Source organism: Telmatherina bonti, assembly GCF_933228915.1.
Source record: "Telmatherina bonti genome assembly, chromosome: 1".
Lineage (NCBI taxonomy): Eukaryota > Metazoa > Chordata > Actinopteri > Atheriniformes > Telmatherinidae > Telmatherina > Telmatherina bonti.
In genome coordinates this window covers 45,608,179-45,632,389 of record NC_136619.1, presented here as the reverse complement: position 1 = coordinate 45,632,389, position 24,211 = coordinate 45,608,179, and the positions used below count along the sequence as shown (strand labels likewise).

General features: G+C 42.4%; 1 protein-coding gene across 1 annotated transcript in view; it reads left to right on the top strand.

Annotated features, from left to right (window-relative positions):
* ctrb.3 (chymotrypsinogen B, tandem duplicate 3) overlaps window positions 1–163 on the top strand; it is a gene marked incomplete at its 3' end in the record, with an annotated part of 1,582 nt that extends 1,419 nt beyond the window's left edge. The window contains exon 7 of the mRNA XM_079244254.1: window positions 2–163. Coding sequence (XP_079100380.1) covers window positions 2–163 — 162 coding nt within the window. The remainder of the gene's footprint in view (window position 1) is intronic.
* Window positions 164–24,211: the final 24,048 nt, after the last annotated feature.

Genomic DNA, 24,211 nt, shown 5'->3' with positions numbered 1-24,211 from the left:
GGGAGACTCTGGCGGTCCTCTGGTTTGTGAGAAGGACAACGTCTGGACTCTGGTGGGTATTGTTTCCTGGGGAAGCAGCCGCTGCTACACCAACACACCAGCCGTCTACGCCCGTGTCACCGAGCTCCGTGGGTGGGTGGACCAGATCCTCACCGCCAATTGAACTATTGTTACCTGAGCCGCCACCTGCAGGGGGGGAGCCTCAAACCAGCAGACTGCCAAGGTCCCCCAAAACCACAGCCCTCCGGGGTTAAACCGTATGAGGAGGCTGAGCCATAATAAAGATGTTGAACATCAGTGAGCGTGTGCATCAGTCTTCTTTACAAACCGGAGGGATGATGGTGATGATGAAGATGGTAACTAAACTCCACAGGCTGATAAGACATCAGTTCAGCCGTGACAAATTAATATTCTGATCACCATAAAATATGTTTCAAACTTCTTTTGAAACCAAAATAGTAAAATCTAAACGAAATAATAAAGTAGGCATTCCAACCAGAAACCATTTATTCCGTGTTCCATTACATCATTTAGAATGGTATGTAATCCTGACATGTTCCTGACGTGTACTTGACATGATCCTGACATGTTCCTGACATGATCCTGACATGTTCTTGACATGTTCCTGACATGATCCTGACGTGTACTTGACATGATCATGACATGTTCCTGACATGATCCTGACATGTACTTGACATGATCCTGACATGTTCTTGACATGATCCTGACATGTTCTTGACATGTTCCTGACATGATCCTGACATGTTCCTGACATGATCCTGACATATTCTTGACATGATCCTGACATGTTCTTGACCTGTTCCTGACGTGATCGTGACATGATCTTGACGTGTTCTTGACATGATCCATATGTGTTCTTGACATGATCCTGACATGTACTTGACATGATCCTGACATGTTCCTGACATGATCCTGACATGTTCTTGACATGATCCTGACATGATCCTGACGTGTACTTGACATGATCATGACATGTTCCTGACATGATCTTGACATGTACTTGACATGATCCTGACATGTTCCTGACATGATCCTGACATGTTCTTGACATGATCCTGACATGTTCTTGACATGTTCCTGACATGATCCTGACATGTACTTGACATGATCCTGACATATTCTTGACATGATCCTGACATGTTCTTGACCTGTTCCTGACGTGATCGTGACATGATCTTGACGTGTTCTTGACATGATCCATATGTGTTCTTGACATGATCCTGACATGTACTTGACATGATCCTGACATGTTCCTGACATGATCCTGACATGTTCTTGACATGATCCTGTCATGTTCTTGACGTGTTCTTGACATGATCCATATGTGTTCTTGACATGATCCTGACATGTTCATGACATGATCCTGACATGTTCTTGACATGTACTTGACATGATCCTGACATGATCTTGACATGATCCTGACATGATTTTGACATGATCTTGACAGGATCCTGAAGTGTTTTTTACATGATCCTGACGTGTTTTTGACATGATCCTGAGATGTTCCTGACATGATCCTGACATGATTTTGACCTGATCCTGACATGATCTTGACATGATCCTGACGTGTTCTTGACATGATTCTGATGTGATCCTGCGTTGTTCCTGACATGTACTTGACATGATCCTGACATGTTCCTGACATGATCCTGACATGTACTTGACATGATCCTGACATGTTCCTGACATGATCCTGACATGTTCCTGACATGATCCGGATGTGTTCTTGACATGATCCTGACATGTTCCTGACATGATCCTGACATGTTCCTGACATGATCCGGATGTGTTCTTGACATGATCCTGACATGTTCCTGACATGATCCGGATGTGTTCTTGACATGATCCTGACATGTTCCTGACATGATCCTGACATGTTCCCGACATGATCCGGTGGTGTTCTTGACATGATCCTGACGTGATCCTGACATGATCCTGAAGTGTTCTTGACATAATCCGGATGTGTTCCTGACACGATCCTGACATGTTCTTGACATGATCCTGACATGATCCTGAAGTGTTTTTGACAATATCCTGACATGATCCCGACATGTTCTTGACATGATCCTGCCATGTTCCTGATGTGTACTTGACATGATGTTGACATGATCCTGACATGACTTCGACATGTTTCTGACGTGATCCTGACATGAACTTGACATGTTCCTGACATGTACTTGACATCATACTAACATGATCCTGATGGGCTCCTGATATGATCCTGACTTGTTCTAGACATGTTCCTGATATGTTCCTGACATGACCTTGACATGTATTTTACATGATCCTGACGTGTTCTTGACATGTTCCTGACATAATCCTGACGTTTTTTTTACATGATCCTGAGATGTTCCCGACATTATACTGAAGTGTTCTTGTCTTGATCCTGATGTGTTCTTGACATGAACTTGACATGATCATTACGTGTTCTTGACATGATCCTGACATGATCCATATGTGTTCTTGACATGATCCTGACATGTTCCTGACATGATCCTGACGTGTTTTTGACATGATCCTGAAATATTTTTTACATGATCCTGACGTGTTTTTGACATGATCCTGATGTGTACTTGACATGATCCTGACATGTACTTGACATGATCCAGACATGTTTTTGACATGATTCTGACATGTTCCTGACATGATCTTGATATTCTTGACATGATCTTGACGTAATTCTGACGTTTTCCTCACATGATCCTGACAAGATTTTGACATGATCTTGACATTATCCTGACCTGTTCTTCACATGATTCTGACGTGATCCTGTGTTGTTCATGACATTTATTTGACATGATCCTGACATGTACTTGACACGATCCTGACGTTTTCTTGGCACAATCCTAATGTGATCCGGATGTGTTCTTGACATGATCCTGATGTGTTCCTGACATGTTCCTGACATGACCCTGACATAATCCTGACATAATCCTGACATGATCCTGACGTGTTCTTGACAATATCCTGACTTGATCCAGACATGTTCTTGACATGATCCTGCCATGTTCCTGACGTGTACTTGACATGATCCTGACATGATCCTGACGTGTTTTTGACATGATCCTGATATGTTTTTTTTACATGATCCTGACGTGTTTTTGACATGATCCTGACATGTTCTTGACATGATCCTGACATGTTCTTGACATGATCCTGATGTGATCCTGGCATGATCCTGACATCATCTTGACATGATTCAGACATGTTTTTGACATGATCCTGACATGTTCCTTACATGATCTTGACGTTCTTGACATGATCTTGATGTAATTCTGACGGGTTCCTGACATGATCCTGACATGATCCTGACATGATCTTGACATGATCCCTACATGTTCTCGACATGATCCTGACGTGATCCTGACCTGTTTCTGATGTGTATTTGACATGATCCTGACATGTTCTTGACATGTTCCTGACATGATCCTGACATGTACTTGACATGATCCTGACATGTTCCTGACATGATCCTGACATGTTCTTGACATGTTCCTGACATGATCCTGACGTGTTCTTGACAATATCCTGACTTGATCCAGACATGTTCTTGACATGATCCTGCCATGTTCCTGACGTGTACTTGACATGATCCTGACATGATCCGGACGTGTTTTTGACATGATCCTGATGTGATCCTGCGTTGTTCCTGACATGTACTTGACATGAATCTGACATGTTCCTGACATGATCCTGACATGTTCCTGACATGATCCTGACATGTACTTGACATGATCCTGACATGTTCCTGACATGATCCTGACATGTTCCTGACATGATCCGGATGTGTTCTTGACATGATCCTGACATGTTCCTGACATGATCCGGATGTGTTCTTGACATGATCCTGACATGTTCCTGACATGATCCTGACATGTTCCCGACATGATCCTATGGTGTTCTTGACATGATCCTGACGTGATCCTGACATGATCCTGACGTGTTCTTGACATAATCCGGATGTGTTCCTGACACGATCCTGACATGTTCTTGACATGATCCTGACATGATCCTGAAGTGTTCTTGACAATATCCTGACATGATCCCGACATGTTCTTGACATGATCCTGCCATGTTCCTGATGTGTACTTGACATGATGTTGACATGATCCTGACATGACTTCGACATGTTTCTGACGTGATCCTGACATGAACTTGACATGTTCCTGACATGTACTTGACATCATACTAACATGATCCTGATGGGCTCCTGACATGTTCCTGACATGATCGTGACGTTTTCTTGACATGATCCTGAGATGTTCCTGACATTACACTGAAGTGTTCTTGTCTTGATCCTGACATGATCCTGACATGTTCCTATGATGATCCTGACGTGTTTTTCATATGATTCTGACATGTTTTTCACATGATCGTGATGTGTTTTTGACATGATCCTGACGTGTACTTGACATGATTCTGACGTGATCCTGCCATGTTCGTGACATGCACTTGACATGATCCTGACATGATCCTGACGTGTTCTTGACATGATGTTGACATGATCCTAACATGATCTTGACATGATCCTGACATGATCTTGACATGATCCTGACGTGTTTTTGACATGATCCTGACGTGTACTTGACATGATCCTGACGTGTACTTGACATGATCCTGACATGTTCTTGACATGATCCTGACGTGTTCTTGACATGATCCTGATGTGATCCTGACATGATCCTGACATCATCTTGACATGATTCAGACATGTTTTTGATATGATCCTGACATGTTCCTGACGTGATCCTGCCATGTTCCTGACATGCACTTGACATGATCCTGACATGATCCTGACGTGTTCTTGACATGATGTTGACATGATCCTAACATGATCTTGACATGATCCTGACATGATCTTGACATGATCCTGACGTGTTTTTGACATGATCCTGACGTGTACTTGACATGATCCTGACGTGTACTTGACATGATCCTGACATGTTCTTGACATGATCCTGACGTGTTCTTGATATGATCCTGATGTGATCCTGACATGATCCTGACATCATCTTGACATGATTCAGACATGTTTTTGATATGATCCTGACATGTTCCTGACGTGATCCTGCCATGTTCCTGACATGCACTTGACATGATCCTGACATGATCCTGACGTGTTCTTGACATGATGTTGACATGATCCTAACATGATCTTGACATGATCCTGACATGATCTTGACATGATCCTGACGTGTTTTTGACATGATCCTGACGTGTACTTGACATGATCCTGAAGTGTACTTGACATGATCCTGACATGTTCTTGACATGATCCTGACGTGTTCTTGATATGATCCTGATGTGATCCTGACATGATCCTGACATCATCTTGACATGATTCAGACATGTTTTTGATATGATCCTGACATGTTCTTGACGTGTTCCTGACATGTTCCTGACATAATCCTGACGCATTCGAGACATGTTCCTGACATGATCCTGACATGTTCCTGATGTGTTCCTGACATGTTCCTGACATAATCCTGACGAATTCGAGACATGTTCCTGACATGATCCTGACATGTTCCTGACATGATCCGGATGTGTTCTTGACATGATCCTAAAATGATCCTGATGTGTTTCTGACATATTCCTGACATGATCCTGACGTGTACTTGACATGATCCTGACGTGATCCTTCCATGTTCCTGAAATGTGCTTGACATGATCCTGACATGATCTTGACATGATCCTGACGTGTTTTTCATATGATCCTGACATTTATTTCACATGATCCTGATGTGTTTTAGACATGATCCTGACGTGTACTTGAAATGATCTTGACATGATCCTGACATGATCTTGACATGATCCTGACGTGTTCTCGACATGATCTTGACATGATCTTGACATGATCCTGACATGATCTTAACATGATCCTGATGTGTTTTTCATATGATTCTGACATGTTTTTCACATGATCCTGATGTGTTTTTGACATGATCCTGACGTGTACTTGACATGATTCCTACGTGATCCTTCCATGTTCCTGACATGTACTTGACATGATCCTGACATGATCTTGACATGATCCTGACATGTTTTTCATATGATCCTGACATGTTTTTCACATGATGCTGATGTGTTTTTGACATGATCCTGACGTGTACTTGACATGATCTTGACATGATCCTGACGTGTTCTTGACATCATCTTGACATGATCTTGACATGATCCTGACATGATCTTAACATGATCCTGATGTGTTTTTCATAGTATTCTGACATGTTTTTCACATGATCCTGATGTGTTTTTGACATGATCCTGACGTGTACTTGACATGATTCTGATGTGATCCTGCCATGTTCCTGACATGTACTTGACATGATCCTGACATGATCTTGACATGATCCTGACGTGTCTTTCATATGATCCTGACATGTTTTTCACATGATCCCGATGTGTTTTTTAAATGATCCTGACGTGTACTTGACATGATTCTGACGTGATCCTGCCATGTTCCTGACATGTAATTGACATGATCCTGACATGTTCCTGACATGATCCTAATATGATCCTGACATGATCCGGATGTGTTCTTGACATGATCCTGACCTGATCCTGACATGATCCTGACGTGTCCTTGACAATATCCTGACATGATCCCGACATTGTTTGGTTGAGCACAAATTTTGTTTGGTTCACATTCTTAGTTCTGGTATATGGTGAATAGTTAACTGGCGGATTGAGTGTCTCAGTGGGCAGTAGGGAGCACGGGTGTTCACTTGGTGTTCAGGAAGCACTGAATAATTACTTGTGAGTGTACACCTGTGAGTCTTTTGTCTGCCTTGGGTGATCTGAGTCAGAGGGCACAGAGACGCTATTGGTATGTTTGCTTTATTTTGTGATTTACACTTTATTTTGTTTTATTTGGACTCTTTAAACTACACCAAACTACACTAAACATGATTGACATGGTGATCTAACATGTGGTATTCTTTCTCTTCGAGGTTATCAACCTGCTCTTTCATAAGAAGTTAAATAAAAGGATCGAACTGAGTTGATTCCTGCGTCCTCGGTGCCAAGCCTGTTCATGTTCAGGGCCTCAATAACATGACAGACATGTACTTGACATGATCCTGCCATGTTCCTGACGTAATTCTGACATGTTCCTGACATGATCCGCATGTGTTCTTGTCTTGATCCTGACATGTTCCTGACATGATCCTGACATGTTCCTGACATGATCCTGACATGTTTTTTTCACATGATCCTGATGTATTTTTTATATGATCCTGACGTGTACTTGACATGATCCTGATGTGATCCTGACATGATCCTGCCATCATCTTGACATGATTCAGACATGTTCCTGACATGATCCTGATATGTTCCTTACATGATCCTGACATTCTTGACATAATCTTGATGTAATTCTGACGGGTTCCTGACATGATCCTGACATGAACTTGACATGATCCGGATGTGTTATTGACATGATCCTGACATGTTCCTGACATGATCCGGATGTGTTCTTGACATGATCCTGACATGTTTCTGACATGATCCGGATGTGTTCTTGACATGATCCTGACATGTTTCTGACATGATCCGGATGTGTTCTTGACATGATCCTGACATATTCCTGACATGATCCGGATGTGTTCTTGACATGATCCTAAAACGATCCTGATGTATTTCTGACATATTCCTGACATGATCCTGACATGATCCTGATGTGTACTTGACAAGATTCTGACATGTACTTGACATGATCCTGACATGTACCTGACATGATCCTGACATAATCCTGACATGATCCTGACGTGTTCTTGACATGATGTTGACATGATCCTGACATGATCTTAACATGATCCTGACGTGTACTTGACAAGATTCTGACATGTACTTGACATGATCCTGACATGTTCCTGACATGATCCTGCCATGTTCTTGACATGTACTTGACATGTTCCTGACATGATCCTGACATGATCCTGACATGTTCCTGATATGATCCGGATGTGTTCTTGACATGATCGTGACATGTTCCTGACATGTTCCTGACATGATCCTGACGTGTTCTTGACAAGATTCTGACATGTACTTGACATGATCCTGACATATTCCTGACATGATCCTGACATGATCCTTACATGATCCTGATGTGTTCTTGACATGATGTTGACATGATCCTGACGTGATCCTGACATGATCCTGACATCATCTTGACATGATCCAGACATGTTTTTGACCTGATCCTGACATGTTCTTGACATGATCCTGACGTGATCCTGACCTGTTCCTGAAGTGTACTTGACATGATCCTGACATGTTCCTGACGTGGTCCTGACGTGTTCCTGACATGTTCCTGACATTATCCTGATATGTTCCTGCCGTGTACTTGACTTGACCATGACACGACCCTGATGGGTTCCTGACATGTTCCTGACATGTTCCTGACATGATCCGCATGTGTTCCTGACATGATCCTGACATGTTCCTGACATGATCCTGACATGTTCCTGAAATGAACCGGATGTGTTCTTGACATGATCCTAAAACGATCCTGATGTGTTTCTGACATATTCCAGACATGGTCCTGACATGATCCTGATGTGTTCTTGACAATATCCTGACATGTTCCTGACGTGTACTTGACATGATCCTGATATGATCCTGACATGATCGTGACGTGTTCTTGACAAGATGTTGACATGATCCTGACATGATCTTGACATGATCCTGAAGTGTTTTTTACATGATCCTGACGTGTTCCTGACATGATCCTGTAGTGTACTTGACATGATCCTGAGGTGTACTTGACATGATCTTGACATGTTCTTGACATTATCCTGACGTGTTCTTGACAATATCCTGACGTGATCCTGACATGATCCTGACATCATCTTGACATGATCCAGACATGTTTTTGACATGATCCTGACATGTTCCTAACATGATCCTGATGTTTTTGACATGATCTTGATGTAATTCTGACGGGTTCCTGACATGATCCTGACATGATTTTGACATGATCCTTCCCTGACCCTGACATGAGCTTGACCTGATCCTGACATGTTCTTGACATGATCCTGACATGATCCTGACCTGTTCCTGAAGTGTACTTGACATGATCCTGTCATGTTCCTGACGTGGTCCTGACGTGTTCCTGACATGTTCCTGACATTATCCTGATATGTTCCTGCTGTGTACTTGACTTGACCATGACACGACCCTGATGGGTTCCTGACATGATCCTGACAAGTTCCTGACATGTTCCTGACATGATCCGCATGTGTTCCTGACATGTTCCTGACATGATCCTGACATGTTCCTGACATCATCCTGACATGTTCCTGAAATGAACCGGATGTGTTCTTGACATGATCCTAAAACGATCCTGATGTGTTTCTGACATATTCCAGACATGGTCCTGACATGATCCTGATGTGTTCTTGACAATATCCTGACATGTTCCTGACGTGTACTTGACATGATCCTGATATGATCCTGACATGATCGTGACGTGTTCTTGACAAGATGTTGACATGATCCTGACATGATCTTGACATGATCCTGAAGTGTTTTTTACATGATCCTGACGTGTTCCTGACATGATCCTGAAGTGTACTTGACATGATTCCAAGGTGTACTTGACATGATCTTGACATGTTCTTGAAATGATCCTGACGTGTTCCTGACATGATCCTGACATGTTCCTGCCGTGTACTTAACATGATCATGACACGACACTGATGGGTTCCTGACATGATCCTGATGTGTTCTAGACATGTTCCTGACATAATCCTGACATATTCTAGACATGTTCCTGACATGACCTTGACATGTATTAGAAATGATCCTGACGTGTTCTTGACATGTTCCTGACATGATCCTAACGTTTTCTTGACATGATCCTGAGATATTCCTGACATTATATTGAAGTGTTTTTGTCTTGATCCTGACATGTTCCTGACATGATCCTGACATATTCCTGACATGATCCGGATGTGTTCTTGACATGATCCTGACATGTTTCTGACATGATCCTGACATGTTCCTGACATGATCTGGATGTGTTCTTTACATGATCCTAAAACGATCCTGATGTGTTTCTGACATATTCCAGACATGATCCTGACATGATCCTGACGTGTTCTTGACATGATCCTGACATCATCCTGACATGATCCGGATGTGTTCTTGACATGATCCTGACATGTTCCTGACGTAGTCCTGACATGTTCCTGACCTGATCCGGATGTGTTCTTGACATGATCCTGACATGATCCGGATGTGTTCTTGACATGATCCTGACATGATCCTGACATGATCCGGATGTGTTCTTGACATGATCCTGACATGATCCTGACGTGTTCTTGACAATATCCTGACACGATCCCGACATTTTCTTGACATGATCCTGCCATGTTCCTGACGTGTACTTGACATGATCCTGACATGATCTTGACATGATCTTGACATGATCCTGAAATGATCTTGACATGATCCTGACATGTTCCTGACATGTTCCTGACATGATCCTGACGTGTTCTTGACATGATGCTGACATGTTCCTGAACTGATCTGGATGTGTTCTTGACATGATCCTGACATTATCCTGATGTGTTCTTGACAATATCCTGACATGACGTGTCTTGACATGACGTGTCCCCTGTGAGATACCCCCGGGGGAGCAGGGGATAGGAGGGCCCCGATCAGGGCCCCACAACTACCCCCCACCCCTGTCAACGCCCCCCCACCACCCAACACATGCAGCCGATCCAGCACCACCCAGGGCCAGGAGCAGTCCCACCCCTGCCAGGCCAGCCCAGACCCAGGCCCCCTGAACAGCACCACTCCCCCGCCCAAACCCCCCCGGCACAGCCCCGGAAATAGGGGCGTGGCAGGACCCCATCGTCACCCCCTCCCTCCCAGCTTATGAATGATTGTGAAGTGTGTGTTGTTTGCAATTAAAATTGGGAAGAAGTAACCACATCATGTTGGGAGCGGGACCACCAAAGCAGCCCCGCCCACCGCACACTGCATGGCCCGCCCCCCAAAACATGTCCATGTGTTGTCAGTGTGTGTTTTTTGTGTTATGTTGACTAAGTGTAATTAAAACTGGGAGGTGAACCGATGCTGGGTGCAGCGATGGAGACCACCTTGATGGCCTCTCTCACCATCCAGATCAACGTGTCCACCTCCCAACGCCCTGCCTGTGTGGGGGAAGAAGGGAAGGAGGGGGGTCCGGGGATTTAGGTCCCGAGGGAAGCGCGCCTCCCTCAAGAAGATGAGCCACCTGCGGCACGAGGCACGTCCCCCATTCCCGGGGCACCGGAGCCCAGGACCCGCCCCCTCACCCCACAGCGGCACGGCCACCCGTCACGGAGCCAATACCCACCGATCCAGCCCCCGCCAGCGACCTCACCCCACCGCCAAAAGGCAACTCCAACCATTGATCAACCCAAGGCCTCCCGCCAGGTCTGGAAACCTAGCCCCCCCAGTAATGAAGCAGCCAAGATCCCCGTCCAGGGGTCCACCCCAGACCCACAGCCACCTGAGCCACCCAGCCAGTCCCCAGCCCCGAGCGGGATGAGGTCACACCCCCCCCCTACACTAAGTGATGGAGCTGATCACAGGAGACCAGAGAGAGTGAAATCCAACTGACTGATCCTTTGAGGAGGCAGACATCATTTCCATGCTGATGTAATCTAATAACAGATTTCTAAACTGCTGGATACACAGATTCTGTTTGCTTTTCCAGTTCACAAGGATAGTTTTCTTTGCAATGCACAGGCTGCTGAGGATTGGTTTTGCTAAATTAAACCCTGTTATTTTCACCTAAGTGACTCAATAGGCCCAGTTTGGGGTTTGCAGGGATATTACATTTAAACCAGTCTGACAGATCTTTACATACCTGGAGCCAGAATCTCTGGACAGGTGGACAAGACCATAAGGCATGGTAGTAGCTGTCAGTCATGTTGTCAGTACAGTGTGAACAGATATGTGAGTGTAACAGACCCATCCTGAACATCCTGTGTCCCGTATAATGAGTTCTGTGTAGAATTTTGAATTGTATTAATTGCATGCTTGAATTCTTAGTCATTTTGAATGTGTTTGAGCAGATTTGTGACCATTCATTTTGATTGAAGTTGCTGGATAAGTCTGCTTCCCATTTAGAAGTTGGGAGAGAGATGGAATCTTCTAGCTTCAATAGTAATCTGTATATTTTGGATAGTAGCTTCGGGGCCTTAAGATTTAGGAATTCTGCAGCCCTGATAGGTAACTGTAAGTTTAGTTGATCAGTGGTGTATTTCTTACTTATAATAGATTTAAGTTGGTGGTATTCTAAGAATTTGGTGCTGCTGAATTCATACCATGAAGAAATTGCATCAAATGGCAGAAAGTTTCCGTTTTCTACTATATGTTCTAACTGCTTTACTCCTTTATTCTTCCACTGAGGGAAGTTTATCATCTTTTTGTTTTGCAGGATGTCAGGATTGTTCCAGATGGGTGTGAGCTTACATGGAATAAGCGCAGACTTGGTTACTTTCAGGAATTCCCACCAAGCCGTTAAACTGGAGCTGATGTTAATGCTTTTAAAACACTTATATGACTTGACAGTTGAGCTGATGAATGGTAAATCAGAGATGACTAAATCCTCACACAATGCTTGCTCAACATCCAGCCATGGCTCATCCAAAGAACTTGGATTAAGCCACTTGGAGATGCATTGCAGCCTATTACATAAGAAATATTGATTAAAATTTGGCAGGTCCAACCCACCTCTGTCTTTGGTCTGTTGTAAAGTTTTTAGACTAATGCGGGATGGCTTGTTTTTCCAGAGAAATCTGGATATGTGGGAGTCTAGTGATTTAAACCAAGTGGAGGATGGTCTGATGGGAACCATTGAGAAAAGGTAATTAACTTTTGGTAAAACCATCATTTTAACGGTGGAAACCCTCCCCATAAGTGATATGGGCAAGCGGTTCCACCTTGAGAGGTCATCCTCCACTGTTTTTATTAACTGATCATGATTTAACTTTATTAATTCGGTTAGTCTGGGAGAGATTATTATACCTAAATAACTAATATTTCCTGACTGTATAGTGGTGTTAGATATGTTTTTAAAGTCACAGTTAATGGGCATTGCTGTAGTCTTTAACCAGTTAATAGAAGAGTCTGATATTGAAGAGAATTTATTAATTAGTGTGATTGTTTGAGAAAGTGTTGTTTGTGAGTTGTTAAGGAAAAGTAAAATGTCATCTGCGTAAAGACTAATTTTATGTTCAATATTTTTAGCTTGAATTCCTTTGATTTCTGGGTTTTGTCTTATGGCAGCTGCCAGGGGTTCGATAAAAATGGCAAAGAGTGATGGAGAAAGTGGGCAGCCCTGTCTGGTGCCTCTCTGTAAGCAGAAGTTTGGAGAAGTTTTGTCATTAGTCTTCACACATGCATTTGGGTTGTTGTATAATATTTTTATCCAGTCAATAAATGATGACCCAAACCCAAATTCTTTTAAAGTTGCAAATACAAGTTTCTAGTTTACACGGTCCAATGCTTTTTCTGCATCTAAAGAAATAACTGTGGACTTCAGATTGTGTAGAGTTGAATAATCTATTATGTTAATTAATCTGCGCATGTTAGTATAGGAATGTCTGCCTTTTATAAAGCCTGTTTGATCAGCGTGAATAATGGAAGGAGTTATTTTCTCTATCCTTCTGGCTAGAGCTTTGCTGATTATTTTGAGATCTACGTTTATTAATGAAATTGGACGGTAACTGGATGGGAGTGCAGGGTCCTTTCCTGGTTTTAATAGGACTGAAATATTCGCCAAGTTCATACTGGAGGGTATTTTTTGCTTTTCCTGTATTTCTAATACCATGCTGTAAAAGGTTGGAGCCAGTGTGGTCCAGAATTCTTTGTAGAATTCAGCTGGATAACCATCTGGACCCGGTGCTTTATTATTTGGCATACGGTGGAGAGCTTCATGGAGCTCATGAACTGAAATAGGTGAATCTAGAGCCATTTTATTTTCCTGATTTATTTTAGGAAGATTGATGCTGCTAAGAAATTGGTTAATATTCTCATCTGTTGGATTTATTTGTGATGAATATAATGCTTTGTAAAATTCTTTGAAAGTATTGTTCATCATGTCAGGATCATGGCTGATATTTCCTTCTGAATCTTTTATAGAGGAAATTGTTGTTTTCTCCTTATTTGCCTTTAGTTGGTTAGCCAGGAACTTTCCAGATTTCTTACCATGTTCAAAATTGTCCAATCGAAGTCTTTGCACCATGAATTGTGTTCTTTTATCTATTATTTCATTAAGTTCTAATTTGGCTTTTCTAATATCATTCAGTGTGTGTTCTTCTGGGGAGACATGGTAAGCTTCCTCTAGTGATTTAATTCTGAGTTCTAATTCTGATGTTCTCAAAGTTTCCTTCTTTTTCTTATGGGAAGAGAAGGATATTATTTTCCCTCTCATTACTGCTTTTCCTGCTTCCCACAGAACACACACTGAAGTTTCTGGTCTGTTATTGTTTTCTAGATATGAGGACCATTCTCTTTTAAAGTAACTGATAAACTCAGAATCTGTAAGTAATGATGTATTAAATCTCCAGTTTCTAGTGGCTGGCTTACAGTTTTTACTTCTAAGGGTTAATGATACAGGTGCATGATAACTGATGATTATGGGATGGATCTTTATCTCTGATATGTCACTCATGAGTGAAGTGCTGATTAGAAGTAGTCTAGTCTAGAATAGGTATGGTGAACTGAAGAGAAGAAAGTGTATTCTCTCAGTGTCGGGTGATGAGAACGCCATGCATCGCAAAGACCAAAATCCTTCATGTACTGTTTAACCGTTTCAGCTGATTTCCAACCTCGATGCTTCCCTGATGAACTGTATTTGTCTAGAATAACATTTAAGTCCCCTGCTACAATGATTGTGTTATCTAAGTGATCATAGAGCGAAGTAAAGAGGGAGTGAAAAAAGGAGGAGTCATCAACATTTGGGCCATAAACATTTACAATAGTTAACTTAACATTTTGAATAGATAATGTAACTATTAAAAATCTGCCTTCTGGATCTGTGATTGTTTGATCAATGTCAAATTTTAACCTTTTATTAATAAGAGTGGCTACTCCTCTTTGTCTGGAATTATAGCAAGCTGAGTAAACATGTGGAAACTGGTCCGTTAAAAGATTCATTGTTGAATTAGATAAATGAGTCTCCTGCAGGAGAACGATGTCTGCCTTCATTTCACGCATCCGATTAAGAATTTTTAACCTCTTTTCTCTTGTACCATCTCCACGCACATTCCAAGTGACAAACCTCAGTGCATCCATAAACCAGCAGAGATGGAGGTTATGTGCATATTACCACAGCGTGTGTCTGTGTGTAACCCGCTGCTTGTGCGCCTGTCAGCTGTGTGCGGTACCTGGATCTGCGCGTTAAGTGTCTCTATGTGTGCTTTCCTCATACTGAACTGTGAGTGTATGTGTGAATCATGCATAACGTTGTGTCCGATGTTTAATCTTGTGCGTGCGCCATGAAACATATCAATAGAGAAGTAGGTGACATTACTGATAAAAGTGAAAGGGTTCAAACAAAGAAAAGTGAAAAGAGAAAAAAGTGACCGTGCCAAAGGAAGAAAATAATGTATAAGAAACATTCGTGACGAGAACGGTGTAGCAGAGACGGGTGGAGAAAATACTGATAATTATTTTGAAACCACAGTATTACAAATATGGCATAACTTATTTAGGATGATTAAGGAACATACCAACAAGTCAGTAGAGCCACGGAGTGATGTTTGGGTAAGTAATTTATCCACGGCGATGACAGCGCGAGCTCCTTCGGCGATGGATTTCCTCCTGATGGGGAACAGGACTCTCCGCCGATCCAGGATCTCTCTTGGAAACTGGTCATTAACTGCATAAAGGAGGCCCTGAAGTTCACGACCCCGACTCTTCACCTGCTCCTTTTGTTTGTAGTTAACAAACTTGGCTACGATGGGCCGTGGCCGGCCGGCTCCGGGTTTCCTTCCGCCCAGACGGTGAACTCGGTGAAAGGCGATGTTCTTGACATGATCCTGATGTGTTCTTGACAAAATCCTGACATGATCCCGACATGTTCTTGACATGATCCTGCCATGTTGCTGACGTGTACTTGACATGATCCTGACATGATCGTGATGTGTTCTTGACAAGATGTTGACATGATCCTGACATGATCTTGACATGATCCTGAAGTGTTTTTTACATGATCCTGACGTGTTCCTGACATGATCCTGCAGTGTACTTGACATGATCCTGATATGATCCTGACATGATCGTGATGTGTTCTTGACAAGATGTTGACATGATCCTGACATGATCTTGACATGATCCTGAAGTGTTTTTTACATGATCCTGACGTGTTCCTGACATGATCCTGTAGTGTACTTGACATGATCCTGAGGTGTACTTGACATGATCTTGACATGTTCTTGACATTATCCTGACGTGTTCTTGACAATATCCTGACGTGATCCTGACATGATCCTGACATCATCTTGACATGATCCAGACATGTTTTTGACATGATCCTGACATGTTCCTAACATGATCCTGATGTTCTTGACATGATCTTAATGTAATTCTGACGGGTTCCTGACATGATCCTGACATGATTTTGACATGATCCTTCCCTGACCCTGACATGAGCTTGACCTGATCCTGACATGTTCTTGACATGATCCTGACGTGATCCTGACATGTTCTTGACATGATCCTGACGTGATCCTGACCTGTTCCTGAAGTGTACTTGACATGATCCTGACATGTTCCTGACGTGGTCCTGATGTGTTCCTGACATGTTCCTGACATTATCCTGATATGTTCCTGCCGTGTACTTGACTTGACCATGACACGACCCTGATGGGTTCCTGACATGTTCCTGACATGATCCGCATGTGTTCCTGACATGATCCTGACATGTTCCTGACATGATCCTGACATGTTCCTGACATGATCCTGACATGTTCCTGAAATGAACCGGATGTGTTCTTGACATGATCCTAAAACGATCCTGATGTGTTTCTGACATATTCCAGACATGGTCCTGACATAATCCTGATGTGTTCTTGACAATATCCTGACATGTTCCTGACGTGTACTTGACATGATCCTGATATGATCCTGACATGATCGTGACGTGTTCTTTTTAAGATGTTGACATGATCCTGACATGATTTTGACATGATCCTGAAGTGTTTTTTACATGATCCTGACGTGTTCCTGACATGATCCTGAAGTGTACTTGACATGATCCTGAGGTGTACTTGACATGATCTTGACATGTTCTTGAAATGATCCTGACGTGTTCCTGACATGATCCTGACATGTTCCTGCCGTGTACTTAACATGATCATGACACGACACTGATGGGTTCCTGACATGATCCTGATGTGTTCTAGACATGTTCCTGACATGATCCTGTAGTGTACTTGACATTATCCTGACATGTACTTGACATGATCCTGACATGTTCCTGACATGATCTTGACATGATCCTCACATGTTCCTGACATAATCCGGATGTGTTGTTGACATGATCCTGACATGTTTCTGACATGATTCGGATGTGTTTTTGACATGATCCTGACATGTTCCTGACATGTTCCTGACATGATGCGCATGTGTTCTTGACATGATCCTGACATGTTCCTGACATGATCCTGACATGTTCCTGACATGATCCGGATGTGTTCTTGACATGATCCTAAAACGATCCTGATGTGTTTCTGACATATTCCTGACATGATCCTGACGTGTTCTTGACAATATCCTAACATAAACCCGACATGTTCTTGACATGATCCTGCCATGTTCCTGATGTGTACTTGACATGATCCTGATATGATGCTGACGTAATTCTGAAATGTTCCTGACATGATCCTGATGTGTTCCTGACATGATCCTGACATGATCCTGATGTGTTCTCGACATGATCCTGACATATTTCTGACATTATCCTGACATGTTCCTGACATGATCCTAAAACGATCTTGATGTGTGTCTGACATATTCCTGACATGGTCCTGACATAATCCTTACGTGATCCCGACATGTTCTTGACATGATCCTGCAATGTTCCTGACGTGTACTTGTCATGATCCTGATATGATCCTGACATAATTCTGACGTAATTCTGACATGATCCTGACATGTTCCTGACATGATCCGGATGTGTTCTTGACATGATCCTGACATGTTCCTGACATAGTCCTGACGTGTTCCTGACTTGATCCGGATGTGTTCTGTTGACATGATCCAGACATGTTTTTGACATGATCTTGATGTTCTTGACATGATTTTGATGTAATTCTGACGCATTCCTGACATGATCCTGACATGATTTTGACATGATCCTTACCTGATCCTGACAAGATCTTGACATGATCCTGACATGTACTTGACATGATCTTGAGATGATCCTGACATGTTCCTGCCGTGTTCTGGACATGATCCTGACATGTTCCTGACATTATCTAGATGTGTTCTCGACATGATCCTGACATATTTCTGACATGATCCTGACATGTTCCTGACATGATCCTAAAACGATCTTGATGTGTGTCTGACATATTTCTGACATGGTCCTGACATGTTCCTGACATGATCCTGACGCGTTCTTGACAATATCCTGACATCATCCCGACATGTTCTTGACATGATCCTGCAATGTTCCTGACGTGTACTTGTCATGATCCTGATATGATCCTGACGTAATTCTGACGTGTTTTTGACATGATTGATGTGTTCTTAACATGATGTTGACATGATCCTCACATGATCTTGACATGATCCTGATATATTTTTCATATGATCCTGACATGTTTTTCACATGATCCTGACATGTTCCTGACATGATCCTGACGTGTTCTTAACATGATGTTGACATGATCCTGATATGATCTTGACACGTTCCTGACATGATCCTGACGTGTTCCTGACCTGATCCGGATGTGTTCTTTACATGATCCTGACATGTTCCTGACATGATCTTGACATGATCCTGACATGTTCTTGACATGATCCTGACGTGTACTTGACATGATCCTGACGTGATCCTGATGTGTTCCTGACATGATCCTAAAACGATCCTGATGTGTTTCTGACATATTCCTGACATGATCCTGACGTGTTCTTGACAATATCCTAACATAAACCCGACATGTTCTTGACATGATCCTGCCATGTTCCTGATGTGTACTTGACATGATCCTGATATGATGCTGACGTAATTCTGAAATATTCCTGACATGATCCTGATGTGTTCCTGACATGATCCTGACATGATCCTGATGTGTTCTCGACATGATCCTGACATATTTCTGACATTATCCTGACATGTTCCTGACATGATCCTAAAACGATCTTGATGTGTGTCTGACATATTCCTGACATGGTCCTGACATAATCCTTACGTGATCCCGACATGTTCTTGACATGATCCTGCAATGTTCCTGACGTGTACTTGTCATGATCCTGATATGATCCTGACGTAATTCTGACGTAATTCTGACATGATCCTGACATGTTCCTGACATGATCCGGATGTGTTCTTGACATGATCCTGACATGTTCCTGACATAGTCCTGACGTGTTCCTGACTTGATCCGGATGTGTTCTGTTGACATGATCCAGACATGTTTTTGACATGATCTTGATGTTCTTGACATGATTTTGATGTAATTCTGACGCATTCCTGACATGATCCTGACATGATTTTGACATGATCCTTACCTGATCCTGACAAGATCTTGACATGATCCTGACATGTACTTGACATGATCTTGAGATGATCCTGACATGTTCCTGCCGTGTTCTGGACATGATCCTGATATGTTCCTGACATTATCTAGATGTGTTCTCGACATGATCCTGACATATTTCTGACATGATCCTGACATGTTCCTGACATGATCCTAAAACGATCTTGATGTGTGTCTGACATATTTCTGACATGGTCCTGACATGTTCCTGACATGATCCTGACCCGTTCTTGACAATATCCTGACATCATCCCGACATGTTCTTGACATGATCCTGCAATGTTCCTGACGTGTACTTGTCATGATCCTGATATGATCCTGACGTAATTCTGACGTGTTTTTGACATGATTGATGTGTTCTTAACATGATGTTGACATGATCCTCACATGATCTTGACATGATCCTGATATATTTTTCATATGATCCTGACATGTTTTTCACATGATCCTGACATGTTCCTGACATGATCCTGACGTGTTCTTAACATGATGTTGACATGATCCTGATATGATCTTGACACGTTCCTGACATGATCCTGACGTGTTCCTGACCTGATCCGGATGTGTTCTTTACATGATCCTGACATGTTCCTGACATGATCTTGACATGATCCTGACATGTTCTTGACATGATCCTGACGTGTACTTGACATGATCCTGACGTGATCCTGATGTGTTCCTGACGTGTACTTGAGATGATCATGACATGTTCCTGACATGGTCCTGACATGTTCTTGACATGGTCCTGACGTGTTCTCGACATAATCCTTAAATGATCCTTAAGTGTTCTTGACATGATCCTGACGTGATCCTGCATTGTTCCTGACATGTACTTGACATGATCCTGACATGTACTTGACATGATGCTGACATGTTCCTGACATGATCCGGATGTGTTCTTGACATGATCCTGACATGTCCCTGACATGATCCGGATGTGTACTTTACATGATCCTGACATGATCCTGACGTGTTATTGACATGATGTTGACATGATCCTGACATGATCTTGACATGATCCTAACATTATTTTGACATGATCCTGACGTGTTTTTGACATGATCCTGATATGTTTTTTTAACATGATCCTGACGTGTTTTTGACATGATCCTTATGTGTTTTTGATTCGATCCTAAAATGTTTTTCACATGATCCTGATGTGTTTTTGACATGATCTGGACAGGTTCCTGACATGATCCTGACATGTTCCTGATATGATCTGGATGGGTTCTTGACATGATCCATACATTTTTTTACATGATGCTGATATGTTCCTGACATGATCCTGACATGCTTGAGATGATCTTGACGTAATTCTGACGTGTTCCTAACATGATCCTGACATGATTTTGACATGATCCTGACATGTTCCTGACATGATCCTGACATGTTCCTGATATGATCTGGATGTGTTCTTGACATGATCCGGACATGTTCCTGACATGATCCTGACATGTTCCTGACATGATCTGGATGTGTTCTTGACATGATCCTGACATGTTCCTGACATGATCCTGACGTGTTTTTGACATGATCCTTATATGTTTTTTACATGATCCTGATGTGTTTTTGACATGATCCTGACGTGTACTTGATATGATCCTGACGCGTACTTGACATGATCCTGACGTGTTTTTGACATGATCCTGACGTGTTTTTGACATGATCCTGAAATGTTTTTTACATGATCCTGACGTGTTTTTGACATGATCCGGACGTGTACTTGACATGATCCTGACATGTTCTTGACATGTTCCTGACATGATCCTGACATGTTCCTGACATGATCCTGACATTCTTGGCATGATCCTGACGTGTTCTTGACATTATTCTGACGTTATCCTGACATGTTCCTAACATGTACTCGACATGATCCTGACATGTTGTTGACAAGATCCTGACATGTTCCTGACATGACACTGACATGTTCTTGACATGGCCCTGACATGTACTTGACATGATCCTGTCTTATTCCTGACATGATCCTGACATAATCCTGACCTGATCCTGACGTGTTCTTGACAATATCCTGACATGATCCTGACATGTTCTTGACATGATCCTACCATGTTCCTGATGTGTACTTGACATGATCCTGACATAATTCTTATGTGTTCCTGTCATGATCTTGACGTGTCCTTGACATGATCTTGACATGATCCTGACGTGTTCTTGAAATGATTCTGATGTGATCTTTCCATGTTCTTCACATGTACTTGACATGATCCTGACATGTACTTGACATGATCCTGACATATTCCTGACGTGATCCTGACATAATCCTGACATGATCCTGACGTGTTCTTGACAATATCCAGACATGATCCTGACATGTTCTTGACATGATCCTACCATGTTCCTGATGTGTACTTGGCATGATCCTGACGTAATTCTTATGTGTTCCTGTCATGATCTTGACGTGTCCTTGACATGATCTTGATATGATCCTGACGTCTTCTTGACCTGATTCTGATGTGATACTTCCATGTTCCTCACATGTACTTGACATGTTCCTGACGTGTGCTTGACATGATCCTGACGTGTACTTGATATGATCCTGACGCGTACTTGACATGATCCTGACGTGTTTTTGACATGATCCTGACGTGTTTTTGACATGATCCTGAAATGTTTTTTACATGATCCTGACGTGTTTTTGACATGATCCGGACGTGTACTTGACATGATCCTGACATGTTCTTGACATGTTCCTGACATGATCCTGACATGTTCCTGACATGATCCTGACATTCTTGGCATGATCCTGACGTGTTCTTGACATTATTCTGACGTTATCCTGACATGTTCCTAACATGTACTCGACATGATCCTGACATGTTGTTGACAAGATCCTGACATGTTCCTGACATGACACTGACATGTTCTTGACATGGCCCTGACATGTACTTGACATGATCCTGTCTTATTCCTGACATGATCCTGACATAATCCTGACCTGATCCTGACGTGTTCTTGACAATATCCTGACATGATCCTGACATGTTCTTGACATGATCCTACCATGTTCCTGATGTGTACTTGACATGATCCTGACATAATTCTTATGTGTTCCTGTCATGATCTTGACGTGTCCTTGACATGATCTTGACATGATCCTGACGTGTTCTTGAAATGATTCTGATGTGATCTTTCCATGTTCTTCACATGTACTTGACATGATCCTGACATGTACTTGACATGATCCTGACATATTCCTGACGTGATCCTGACATAATCCTGACATGATCCTGACGTGTTCTTGACAATATCCAGACATGATCCTGACATGTTCTTGACATGATCCTACCATGTTCCTGATGTGTACTTGGCATGATCCTGACGTAATTCTTATGTGTTCCTGTCATGATCTTGACGTGTCCTTGACATGATCTTGATATGATCCTGACGTCTTCTTGACCTGATTCTGATGTGATACTTCCATGTTCCTCACATGTACTTGACATGTTCCTGACGTGTGCTTGACATGATTCTGACGTGATCTTGCAATTTTCCTGACATGCACCTGACATGATCCTGACATGTACTTGACATGATCCTGACATGATCCTGACATGTTCCTGACATGATCCTGACATGTTTTTGACATGATCCTGACATGTTCCTGACATGATCCTGACATGTTCCTGACATGATCCGGATGTGTTCTTTACATGATCCTAAAACAATCCTGATGTGTTTCTGACATGTTCCTGACATGAACCTGACATAATCCTGACATGATCCCGATATGTTCTTGACATGATCCTGCCATGATCCTGACGTGTTCTTGATATGATCTTGACATGATCCTGACATGATCTTGACATGATCCTTACCTGTTTTTCACATGATCCTGACGTTTTTTTTACATGATCCTGACATGTTTTTGACATGATCCTGACGTGTACTTGAAATGATCCTGCAATATTCTTTACATGATCCTGAAGTGTTCTTGACATGATCCTGACATGATCCTGACTTGTTCTTGACAATATCCTGACATGATCCCGAAATGCTCTTGACATGATCCTGCTATGTTCCTGACGTTTTCTTGACATGATTCTGACATGATCCATATGTGTTCTTTCCTGCAGATCCATCCTGCAGATGGAACATGGCGGCAGGTAGTAGCAGCAGCTTAGTAGGCGCTGCTGTTTCACCTCTCCTAACAAAATCTGGGAGGCCGCCTGAACCTATTAATGCCTCTACAAATCTGGCACCATGGCATTTACAAAAGACTTTTATTGCCCATGTACAGTGTATGTTAATAGTGTCTTTTTACGTGCTGGCGTTTATGTCTACACAACTGTATGGAGGCTGGGCTGCTTCATGTGAAAGCTCGCCCACACCCCGCGGCTTGCTGGAGACGCTGTCTTTTCCTCTGGACTCCTGGAGCCAATATATCATCTACTATGAAG